This window comes from Nicotiana sylvestris, chromosome 7 (assembly GCF_000393655.2).
Source record: "Nicotiana sylvestris chromosome 7, ASM39365v2, whole genome shotgun sequence".
In the NCBI taxonomy this organism is placed as follows: domain Eukaryota; kingdom Viridiplantae; phylum Streptophyta; class Magnoliopsida; order Solanales; family Solanaceae; genus Nicotiana; species Nicotiana sylvestris.
In genome coordinates, this window is record NC_091063.1 from 87,941,909 (window position 1) to 87,954,973 (window position 13,065).

The 13,065-nt window shown below is 36.3% G+C and overlaps 1 protein-coding gene across 1 annotated transcript; it reads right to left on the reverse strand.

Moving 5' to 3' along the window:
* Positions 1-10,723: 10,723 nt before the first annotated feature.
* On the reverse strand, positions 10,724-11,796 carry LOC138873409 (uncharacterized). The gene is made up of 2 exons (XM_070151879.1): positions 11,711-11,796; positions 10,724-11,570 (listed from the first exon to the last, which is right to left on the reverse strand). The coding sequence occupies exons 1-2, from the start codon at positions 11,794-11,796 to the stop codon at positions 10,724-10,726; spliced, it is 933 nt and encodes a 310-aa protein (XP_070007980.1).
* Positions 11,797-13,065: the final 1,269 nt, after the last annotated feature.

Genomic DNA, 13,065 nt, shown 5'->3' on the forward strand with positions numbered 1-13,065 from the left:
GTACCATTTTTATACTTCCTCCGTTTTAATTTAGATAATATATTTTGACTTGACACAAAGTTTTAAGACTTTTAAAATTTATGATCCTAAAAGCTTAAGGAGCAACAACTTTGCGGGGCTATGACATTTTTGTGGCTATAAAAACTTATCATTAAGAGTAAAATGAGAAAAATAAAAAACAAAAATTAAATTATTTTTAAATATAAAAATATATTATTCTTTTTTAAATGAACTAATAAGAAAAGTGTGTCGTTTAAATTAAACATAGAAAGTAAGTTTGAACAACAGTAGAACTTCAATCATGTGATAGCTATTGTAGATAATGTCATAATGAAGATTTTGGCCTCCAATGCTTGGCGTACAAGGCCTAATGCTGGTATTTTGTATTATACTCCTACGAGATTACTAATAACTGTTTTAGTGACGATTTATTATATCTACACCTTTAACTTAAAAGATATGTGATGTTTTTTTTTTAATTTAAATGTTAATTGGGTGATATCGATGATCACTTGCATACGTAGAAATCTCACTCGTCTTGAGTTCATTACTGAAATGGTCACTCACCTATCCCAAATTAGTTTTTAAAGTCACTTTTCTTTCGTTTGAAACAACAAAGTCATTGAATTATGTCTATAGCACTCAGAAGGTCACTCAACTAGGTTTTTCAAATTTTGGATTACCAAATGCCTATTTTACCCACTAAATTATAAACATTTATCTTCTTTTTATTTTTTAAAAACTTTTTAATATTATGATTTTTGCCTTTTTAATTTATATTATCTTACCTATAGAATAAATAAATTTTATTTATAAATTTTAAAAAAAAAGTATTTACGCGTATATAATACTGGAATAAAAAAATAATGAGCATAGTAAAAAAAATTAATTAGAATAATATGTTCGTAATAATAAGTTAGTATTAACAACAAAAATTCAAAATTATTTGCACAATTCAGAATGAAAAAAATAAAGGTTGTAAAATATATATTTCATGCATGTAATATAAAATTAATTATTAATTATTTAAATAAACGTATTTTTCTAATATACATTATATATTTTTGAAAGTTATGCTAAATTATATTAAATGTTGTAGAATATTATTCATTAAATGCTACCGGGTGGCAGATATTTATTTCATCTTTATGAACATCATTCTTTCCGGTAATAAATGAAACAATTATCTTCGGTCTTAGCTATCCCCTGCCTACAGTTCCACGTGTCACCCTCTTATGCAATGACTTAACATATCATATTTTACCCTATACAGATAGTCCCCTTGCTTTCCGGTGACATAACTTTGTGTCGTCAGAAAGTTGGTAGAAACATAATAATATAATTGAGCATAATTTTCAAGAATATATAATGTATATTATAAAGATAACTTTATTTAAATAATTATTTTTATATTATGTGCATGGAATATAAATTTTACAACATTTATTTTCTTTCATTCTGAATGTGTAAATAAATTTCTGAATTTTTGTTATTAATACTAAACTTATTAGTATGAACAAATTATTGTAATTAACTTTTTTACTATGCTCATTATTTTATTATTCCGGCATTATATATGATTAAATACTTTTTATTTTTTTAATTTATAAATAAAATTTATTTATCCTACAGGTAAGTCCATAATATAAATTAAAAAGGGAAAATCATAAATTAAAAAGTTTTAAAAAAATAAAAAGAAGATAAATGTTTATAATTTAGAGGATAAGATAGGTATTTGGCAATCCAAAATTTGAAAAATCTAATTGAGTGATCTTCTGAGTGCTATAAGCATAGTTCAGTGACTTTGTTGTTACAAACGAAAGAAAAGTAACTTTAGGAGATAACTTGGGATAGTTGAGTGATCATTTGAGTAATTGACTCCACTCGTCTTTCATATCAATGCTCAATGTGAAATATATTGTCTTAAAATGTCGTCTCAGACATGAAAGATGCAGAAAATTTATATACTCTACAATTTATTAGACTCCCGACTTCAATGAATTATGTATACAAATGGTATCAATGAAATCCCCAATTAATAGATTTATAAAAATATAGTCACATCCACACAGGTAATCTTATTTATCCTTACAAATCTCACTGCATTAACATTAATAAGCTTGTTAACATCTTCTCTTGGACTAGTTATGAAGTTATCAATTGAGTTGTTTAGGTTTTGAAATCCTCCCACTAATTGAGAATTTTTATTTCAAACTACAACCTTTAAATGTAGGTTCTATCATCAGTAACCCTAAGTTATTGGAGGGCAGAATAATGCAAAACCGTGGTCACAAGCTCATTGTTAAGGACAGTCTTTCTCGGTAAATATTTATCTATATATCTTGCGTTTATCCAAATTAATAGATGTATAATGCGTGTTTATAATAGGTTATGATTAAATATATTTTCACCTAATAAAATCACTAGGCCATGATAAATTGGTACTGTTTGGGGTAATAAATGGTTAGTGTCCAAAAAAAAGGACGATCCTTTCTGACGTGGCAATGCATCTAGAAGCCCTTCACTTTCACTCCACAAAATACCCACATCCATATGTATATAATTTGGAGAAATGTCACAATTGTTTATCGACCGTTGCCGTCCCTTTCAATTTTTTTTTACAAAAAAAAAAAAAAGTTGCAAAATCTATGTTGGGTTGTACGGTTGGACCTCAATTTTAGTGGACCCATTGATATATACACATGCACTAACATATAGTAGCATGAATAACATATAGTAGCATGAATGATAGTTGTATTCAAGCAAAAGGGATAACGCGTCTAGAAACCTTTTCTAGAACCATTTCTAAATATTTAAAAAAAAAAAAAGAATTCATATTAAAACCAACGAAATTGGAGTAATATAATATGCCTGTAATAGTTGAGGTCTACCACTACTTCAATATTTCTCTTCTCTTTTTGTCAATTTAGTTGAAACTGATCCAATAGTTTATTTTGATTGATGAGACAATTCTTGAATTAATTAACAAAATGCATCATTTCTACACCCTAAGTAATACATTAAAAAACTTTGCTGGTCTTTGATTGTTATACTTGTCATGCTTGCTGAAATTGATCTCTTATTTCTTCTTTTTATATATAATGAAAATCATTAAATAAGTGGCATTTGATGAGTTAACTTATATATAAAATCGATATGTCAATAATTAAAAGAAATGATGTTTAGACTATGGGATTATAAGCACTATTGATTGTCCATTTCTCAACCCACAATCAGTTTGACTTATGGGTTTTGGGTTAGTCATTCAATTGTTAGCCGTAGCGTTTGGTACTTCGATTCAGTATTTAAAAATTTTGATTTAGTACTTCAGTATTCGATCTATCAATTGTGCATATCAAATGTGGTATTGACCTTGCGAAATTCTAGAATTCTACTCATTATTTAGGAGGTTCAAAGCAAAAGTCATTCCATGTGTTTTGAGTCTAGACCAGATTACTTAAAGTTGAATGTTCTGTTACATTATGGGACGAGTACATATCGTTCTTGCTAATTTATTAGATGCAGTAAATACATCTTTCAGTAGCTATTGAACGTCAATCTTCTTAGTTAATGATAGACTAAAAACATTTTCTATTTATAAAGATCAGTAAAAGCTGATGCGACAAATAAAATATATCATTCAATTGAGATAGTAGCAGCACACATAAACCCGAATTAATTTTCTCAAGCTTAATTTTAGCACTTCATTGAAATAATAATATCAATGTATTCTAACAAGATAAAAAGAAAAATGAGGCTTGGGTTGAATTTATGGTTGGATGCAAATTTAAATTAAGTTACTTAATATGCATAGTAAAAAAGTTAGGTATTTCGATATACCAAAATACCGAAACCCTCATATGAAATAACGTACCGAAGAACCAAAATATCGATATCCCAATAGTGAAGACCGTATCGGCAACCGAAGAATCGAATTAATTTGGTTCGGTCTAGCTTTTCGATTTCTCGGTTATTATGCCTACCCAGCAGACTCCAAAATTGCATAAATTTTCTCATTCCTACTTTTTGTTGGGCCATCCAATTTTGTGGATTAAGAGGGGCATTTGCATCTATATCCGCTTTTTGTATCACGTTTTAACTTGTGCCTGTTTTACAAAAAAAAAAATTGCAAGCGTACTCGCTTTTTCGCAAAACTTCAGCATACGAGGCTGAAGTAGCAAAGGCAATCACACAAAACTTCAGCATTCTAGTAGACGGGCCTGAAGTTCAGCTCTAGAGCTGAAGTTTTTGTTTTGTAACTGGCGAACTTCAGCTCTAGGCTGAAGTTTTTGTTTTGTTGAAGTTTTTGTTTTTGTAACTGGCGAACTTCAGCTCTAGAGCTGAAGTTTTTGTTTTGTAACTCGCGAAGAGCTGAAGTACATTGTTCTTGTGTCAGCAACACCATTTTCATTATCGACGTCATCGTTGAACACATGAGCAAGCGTTACGAAGCATTTCTGTGTCACTGTCGTCTTTGTCAATCTTACTTACAAGTAACACTGCAATTGATGCTCAAAAATTTAATTTTTGGAATTGAGGTTTCCAACTCATTGTTATGCAATAAGAAACAAAATGTGATAATGATGCTGGGTGTATTTCTGTGACAAATACATCTCTGTGATTCCATTCTAATTGAATGGGTACAAAAAAAAATAGAGAAGCAGATAGCGAAAAATTGAGCAATGAAGATGAAGGAAGTCAAGCCTTTCACTGGTTAGACGCTAGTATACAATAATTGAGATAGTGACTTTTTTCTCTCTAGTCCGGTGATGGTGATGGAGAAGGAGGGGAAGAAAGGGGGCTAAAGTTGTTTAAAAGGTGGGACTGAAGGACAACTTGAGCCCACATTAATTAGCTTGGGTGTTTATCCACAAGACAAATGGTTGAGACTAGAGACCCAAAAGGTAGTTCGATTAATCAACTAATATTAATTATGTTGCGACAGTCTTGTTAAAATTCGAAACATAAAATACTTCAATGGAGTTGCTTGATGTATATAATTGTCAATATGGTGCTGATAATCATTTGGACAGAATAATTAACGATGTGATTGTGAATTCCCTCATGTTGTATAATTTTACAATTGTAGCTGATCTGAATATCTGATTCGCATTGTCATTTACCATAAGCAGCTCCTAGTTTATCACGTACAGTTTTTTTTAGCCTGAAATGTTGGGGTGGTGAATTTTCAAGGTATTCACAGTTTTGTTTAACTTATGGGGTTACGCTTGCTCCTATTAATTAGACTTGCTGAGATATGCAACAATGACGTACCGATCGATAAACCTTAGTTTCTGGGCAACGCAATTACGCAAAGCAGAAACATTGCGGGCTGTTGTAGAAAAAAAAATTCAAACTTGTCTTGAAACATAATTAAATTGCGTATATATTGCAAAATGCAAAAAAACGAAATGGTCGAGAGTTGACTATCGTACTGGTCATGAACACGACAGTTTTGCAATTACTAGACGTTCACGTAACATGATTGATTGCATGTATCTTTCTAACAAAATTATGGGCCCTCAGCCATATGCATGAGAAAGGAGAGAGAGAGAGATCGGAGCAATAATTGGAGAATGATTGTTATTCACTTCGTCATATGCACACCACCCAACAACTTATTAATTCTAATATTTCAAGATTTGGTTTTAGCAGAATCCGAGTTATTAAAGTTGAGTTTTCGTCTCGTTTTGTATTTTATTTGCGAAACTAGTATGTTATATTTATCCGAACTTAGATATTAGTGTTCTAAAAAAATGTAAAATTGAGATTTAATTTTTTATGTTAATATCCAAATTTAGATATTAGTGTTTCCAAGTCGTTTTGTGTTTTATTTGCGAAACTAATATGTTAGCGTAGTAAACTGTATAGTATTTTAGCGTAAAATGCTTGTAGTTTAAGTATTTTCTATAATGGTAGATTGTTATATATACTTTGTAAAATTAAATACTCAAAATTATAAAACAAACACACACAAAATTATCAAAAAATTGAACTTGACACTCATAAATAATCATGATAAGTTGGTGCTACTGGACCTCAAATATCGAGCCTGAAACCCAATTGTTATATATACTTTGCACAATTAAATACTCAAAATTATAAATCAAACACACACAAAATTATCAAAAAATTGAATTTGACACACATAAATAATCATGATAAGTTGGTGCTACTGGGCCTCAAATATCGAGCATGGAACCCAACTGTTATATATACTTCGCACAATTAAATACTCAAAATTATAAAACAAACACACACAAAATTATCAAAAAATTGAATTTGACACACATAAATAATCATGATAAGTTGGTGCTACTGGGCCTCAAATATCGAGCCTGAAACCCAATTGTTATATATACTTTGCACAATTAAATAATAAACATACAATTAATGTTGTTTAATTTACAGTTGACGACATGGACGCGCCTATACATCCCGACCCTTACTCTCGTGAGCTATTAGTGCTTCAGGGCGATCATAGGTCCGCCCATATATGGGAGGGAGAGTTACTTTCCCAGACTCTCTGTGCTAGGAGAGTGGACGACCTGTGGGATTTTCTGAGGCACAGAGTTCTCCACGAGCGTGTAATCCATCGCCTCCAGGACACGGGATTCTATAGGATTATTAAGATTGGGCGGATACAGGTTGACTGGGCTTTGATCACGGCGTTGATTGAGCGGTGGCGACCGGAAACACACACTTTTCACCTGCCCATTGGCGAGGCTACCATCACGCTGCAGGACGTTGAGGTTTTATATGGCCTGCCCGTTTCACTGCCTATTGCTATGAGATTTATGTCGCGTGATGCTTATTTGGACATGCTGCAGCAGTGAAACAGATTTCAGGCCACAGGATGAGACTGCATCGTCGGGTGCTAGTCGGTTGACTTTGACCCCTATTAGACAGCACTTGGAGCTACTCCACCCCGATATCACCGACGATACAGAGGAGGTACATATCACCCAATATACGAGGTTGTTGTTGCTTCTTCTATTTGGAGGGGTCTTGTTCCCGAACACTTCGGGGAACCTAGTCAGCCTGAGATTTTTGCATCATCTTCAGCTGCTAGATGAGTTACTCTATTACAGCTGGGGTGCTGCTATTCTCGGCTACATGTATAGGCAGATGTGCCGGGCAAGCATGGACACTCAGAGAGATGTTTGTGGTTTTATTCCGCTTCTACAGGTGACAACATATTCAAATAAAGTGTTCATCAGTTCCAACTCTACCTAGTTAGACTTTATCTTAAACATTATGTCAACTTTATAAGTTAGGTTTGGGACTGGGAGCGGTTCTTGCAGTTTCAGCCACCGCGACCACAATTACCTCCTACTGTAGCACCTTCGTTTCTCCCTCTAGCCAGGAGGTGGGTTCTCCGCCGTACACTTACACGAAAGTATGATGCTCATCATAATCTCCCCCTATGCAGGGATGTGTTGGATCTACTAGAGGGCGCACAGGTAAATATATACCTAAACTTACCTGGTGTAGATTAACTTAGTGTTGCGCATACTCACGTTTCATGTTCTTATTTGATAGTTCATCTGGACGCCATACAACAACGATTTGATAGCTTCCCTGCCACCTTATTGCTCGGCCGACCTATTGATTTTGAGCACTTTTGCCCCACTCATATGCCTCGATATTTTAGAGCATCATGCCTCGGAGCGGGTACTTCGACAGTTTGGCCGTTGCAGTATATACCGAGGGTGCCTATATGGGAGCCTACACATTATTATAGGGATGATCGTTGCAGGGCGGACGACGCATTTATGGCATGGTTAGCGGCGCATATCCATATTTGGGACCATCGAGATCAAATGATTCTGCCCCCACCTATACATATCGAGGAGGTTGATCTTCAGAGGTATATGTCCTAGTACCGGCACGTTATCTGAATTTTTATCGAGAACCCTATTCATCAGGTTGGCGGTCGGTACGTTCCATACGCCGGGCGACACGAGGTCCTAGTATGTTTTCTATTATTATTCATTATATAACTGTATTTTAGTGCAATATACGTAGTTTATATTTCATACGTTGTGCAGGCTATTGGACTACACACAGTCTATTAGATGGGACTACAGATGCAGGATTATGTCGGCGATCCTGCAAACGCCTTGCAGGATTATAGCCGTCGATTTGTAGAGTTGGCTGCCCGGACACTACAGCGAGCCCGGGGGGATCAGCGTTTGGCACACATGCCTGATTATATGGAGCCAGAGCAGTATGAGCGAGGCCCTGGTGTGACATAAGGTGGTGGTGCCCGACGAGGTGAAGGTGCCCGACGAGGTGAAGGTGCCCGACGAGGTGGTGGTGCCCGACGAGGCGGGGGTGCCGGACGGCGTGGCGGTAGGCGGCGAGGAGGTGGTCCCCAGCAAGGTGGCATTAAGGCCCATGCTGATTATATTGTTGCCGATCTGCCGAGTGGCCTACATGAGACAGACATGCCGTCATACAGCCTTGGGATGGATCTCACTCTAGGGACTTTGCAAGTGACCCCGTCGGGTCAATTATTGATCATGGACACATACCTTTATGGAGTGGATTGGGATACATACTTTTCAGGCCCGTCTACTGTTGCTGAGGAGCGGCCGACCCGAGATTTACATAATGGGCGCCGACTGAGTTATGGTTCATCATCACGTTCGCAGGTATGGTTTTCATAGTATTGAATTAGAATTTGTCTTTATTTTCCATAACTTTGTTAATTTCCTTTTTAAGGCTGAACGCAATGTTGACATGGCTGAGATAGATGATTACATTCAGGAGCCCGACGAGATAGTGGTACGACAATTCAAATTGTTGTGACTTATTATATACTTTGTTATTCTAAGCTTTTTATTCTTATGTAGGTTTCTACTGGACGGATGGCCCCTTCTTCTGATCCTGTCAGCACCACTGATGATCATGCAGTGGCGCATCCGGCTATAAGGAGGCCACTTGATGATGATGATCCCGATAGCGTACCCAGGCGGGATACGATGCGTCTCAGGCCAGCGGCTGCGTTGAAGAACACTGGATGCGGGACACACTGATTTTATTATTATTTTTTTGTATTATATGTAAATAATATTTTTGTATATACATTAACAACAACTTTTATATAATATGTGCATTACTTTTTTATTACTTCGTTAATTAGCTAGTTTCGTACTACAACACAAACACAAGTCGTAAAGAAGTAAAATTCCATTACAATGACTGAAAATAAAGTTCATTACAACTACTTTAGCTTAATGAAAATGCACGACAACACACATAAAGATAAATTGATACACTAAACACATACATTTAGTCACTGCCGCCCATTATTCTCTGCTCCAACCACTTAAATTGTTCTAACAGCTTATTGTTTTTCTTCTTCTACCTCTTTAAGTTTCGCTTTCAACTCCACAACCTCTTTTTTAAGTTGTTTTTCACGTTCCCACTGTTTTAAACACAAATCATTAAGATCGTTCAACAATCCTTTGTAGTATTCCCGATGACAAGGTTCATCAATCCATACCTCAAAATCACAAATAGGTTTGCCGGAAACCTTATAAAACTTGTTCAAACATTCCCAGAAGCTGCGTCCAGCTGCACCATTATCCCAACAACTTTGCATCTGGCATTTTTTTCCGCACTTGCACCTTAGGACATAAATAGGCTGAGACATTTTTCTGTTAAAAAAACTTGTTTTTCAAGGAAGATTTGCTATTAGTTATTTTTGAGAGAAGAAAATATGTAGAATAAGCTCGTCATTTATAGGCAAGACAACACACATAACGTAGTATTTAACCACGCTATATATAGACATAACATAATATTTAACCATGTTATGCCATGCGTGTTAAATGTTCTGACAGTTATGAAACAGCTTTATATCAGATCGACAAGATAACACACACACACACATAATGTAGTATTTAACCGCGCTATATATAGACATAACGTAGTCTTTACCTGCGCTATGCTTTGCGTGTTAAATGTTCTAACGGGTACGAAACAGCTTTATATCAGTTGGGCAGCTTTTTCAGATTGACAAGACAACACACATTCATAAATTAATCAGATTTATGAAAGTTCAATGTTGTTTCCAGTTCTTCCGAATATATAATTTTTTTTATTATCATTAAAAAACTGAAATGGAGAAATTCAACTAATAATTAACAAACCTAATTTTATTTTATAAATCATGCAACATAAACAAAATAACTAGATATTACAACACAAACTCATTGATAGTTAGGAACAATAGAAGAACACCCACCTCGAGCTTGATTACTGTTGCCACCCAAAGGACATTTTCGACGGTTGTGTCCTGTTTGCGAGCATATACCACATCCGCGCGCATAAACGGTATCAATAACATCCATTTGGTTCCGTATACGTGTTCTCTTCTTCATCTGTATTCGGCGCAAATAGGACTTATTACACACCATTTTAAATGGTTCAGGCGGCCAATAATGCTCAGCACCCACTGGCTGCAACTGCCCACTATATGTATTTAGGTACTTCGCAACACTATATTGTTGATCAATATAGTTGGTTACACCTAAACCAACTTGTTGAAAGCACTTGATGGCATGTGAGCAAGGCATGTGATAGAGGAATCATTCCCACAAGAGCATAACCTTGTAGATTCATTTACAGTATGTACATTATTACCCTGATTTTGATGGATAGCGGTGCGAACTTCAAAAATATTTCTTTCGTTATCATACTGCAAAAATGAATGTCAATGCGCTCGCCGTCTGTATTTCTCAAATCTCTGCATCGACACTGACATAAATGCAACACCCTTTTCCATCAATGACATTGCAGCTACAGACCTTTCAACAAACCTCTCCGCCATCTGCTTGAATGACATCCGCACCATGGCTGTGATAGGCAATCCTCTTGCTGACTTCAATAACCCGTTGAAAGACTCTGACACATTTGTAGTTAGAGTTCCCCATCGTCTGCCACCATCCACATGCAAAGTCCACTTTTCAGGGTTATGTTGCATTAACCAATGATAGGTTGCCTCGTCTTCTTGCCTGATATATTCTATGTGCCTCCGGAATTTATGCTGTTGGTGGTCTGTTGCTGCCATCCACATCAAATCATGCAGATCCTTGTTGGGATGTGCCTTCTGGAAATTGGCTTTAAGGTGCCTAACACAGTAACGATGGTAGGCATAAGGTTCTTGCCATGCAAGCAAGTTCTCCACAGAACTTAAGATACCACCGTGCCGATCAGATATTAGATAAATACCGGAACGCTGTTTGACAACGTACTCTTTCAAGTGGTTCAAAAACAGCATCCACATCTCTTGGCTTTCATTGGCACAAATAGCAAAAGCTAGAGGAAATATCTGTCCATTAGCATCTACTGCCACGAATATCAACAGCTTGATATCGTACTTTCCATAGACATGAGTGTCGTCTATGGATATTACGGGCCGACAATGCGAAAAAACATCAATTGCTGGTTTAAACGCCCAGAACATGTAATTGAATGTATATTCTGGTTTACCTAGAATCCGCTCAAGCTTCCATTCAACAACCATCCCGAGGTTAAGCTGCTGCAGTGCAGTCATGTACCTAGGTAGATCTACAAATGACTTATCCCAGTTACCATAGATATTTCAAATGCTCGTTTGCGCCCGAGATATGCCTTTCTTTTAGTAATGGTATGGCCATGTTCCTAGTGGACTGCTGTAATGCACTCTTTGATTTTATACCTTATGGACGCTTTGATGTATGGAATAAGAACAAGAGAAATCAAGTCAATATCCAAGTTGAAGTGATTCCCGTTGAATGTGTCCATTTCGCATGTGTGGGTGGGAATGTATTTACCCACTTTCCGTAGACCTGTCTTCTTCTTGCGCGTACGCAACATCCAATGACATGGCCAAAACCACCTGCGACAAACAACCTTGGATACAACCGGACTTGACTCTCATACCGTCATCTCACGACACTCTTTTACGTTGTGCATTTTACAAGGTCTGCTTAGGCGCGCTTTATCAGGAAAAAGCATGCCCTTTACCAGCACCATTGGTCTACACTCATCCCACATTGCTGTCTGAATTTCATCAAAATCCCTTGTGAGAGCTTCCACATCCGACATGTTTGGCGAGTTATCAAGGTAAGGAATTTCCCTTGAATGAAACGGCACTTGGGACTCGTACACTCTTCGTATAGGGGGGAGGGGCAGAGCATACTCTCTCGTCAAATCAGGTCCTTCCTTCCCATCCTCCTCATCACCATCCTCACAAAGAAAGGGTGTCTCGTCTCCAGATTCATCAGCATTGTTGTCGTAATCACTGTTCTCTTCCTCACTTTGTGCATCTGTCAGATCTCGATTTAATACGTCATCTTCGGGCAATTGAGTGAGTACATTTGGTTCAACTTGCTCGTTTTCACTACACAATCAAAAAAATAATAAGATGCTGAATTTAATAAATACTTTCCATATAGCCGTATCACTTCACTTACAAGTCGTAATGTGATGAAATTTCATGATGGACATTTTCATTTAGGTGATGGCTCCCGGATGAACCACCATGATCCAACACACCAAAACTATGCTTGGGTTCATAATTTATAAAATTCATATCCGGCTTGTACCCCCTGTTAAATATATGAGCGTTAATACAAATTCAATACACAAAAGTGTACATCGTAACACAAAGGAAAATTAAAGCTTACCACTCGTCTTGTGAATTATGTAAAGCAGGCGGGGATAAGTTTAAATTAAGGAAAACTCTTTCATCCGGAACCTGTCCGGCAAAAACTCCTCCAGAATAGCCACCCGATGACTAGGGATTATCCGAAACCTGTCCGGCAACCTCATTGTTTGGAACGTCTTCGACCTTAACGTACATATCCAACATATTTATTACAAGATATTTTCGGTATTCATCCGGAGTCCTCAGAAAATCCCTCAAAGTTTCATCATCGTAAATGTTTAACTCCGAGTAAAAAGCAGCCCCTTGCGGAGTGACGGAATACAGATATCTTTCGGTTAATTTAAGTATCACTAAATGTTTCTCACACCCATTTTTTTGCATAACAACGATATCAAATTATCGTA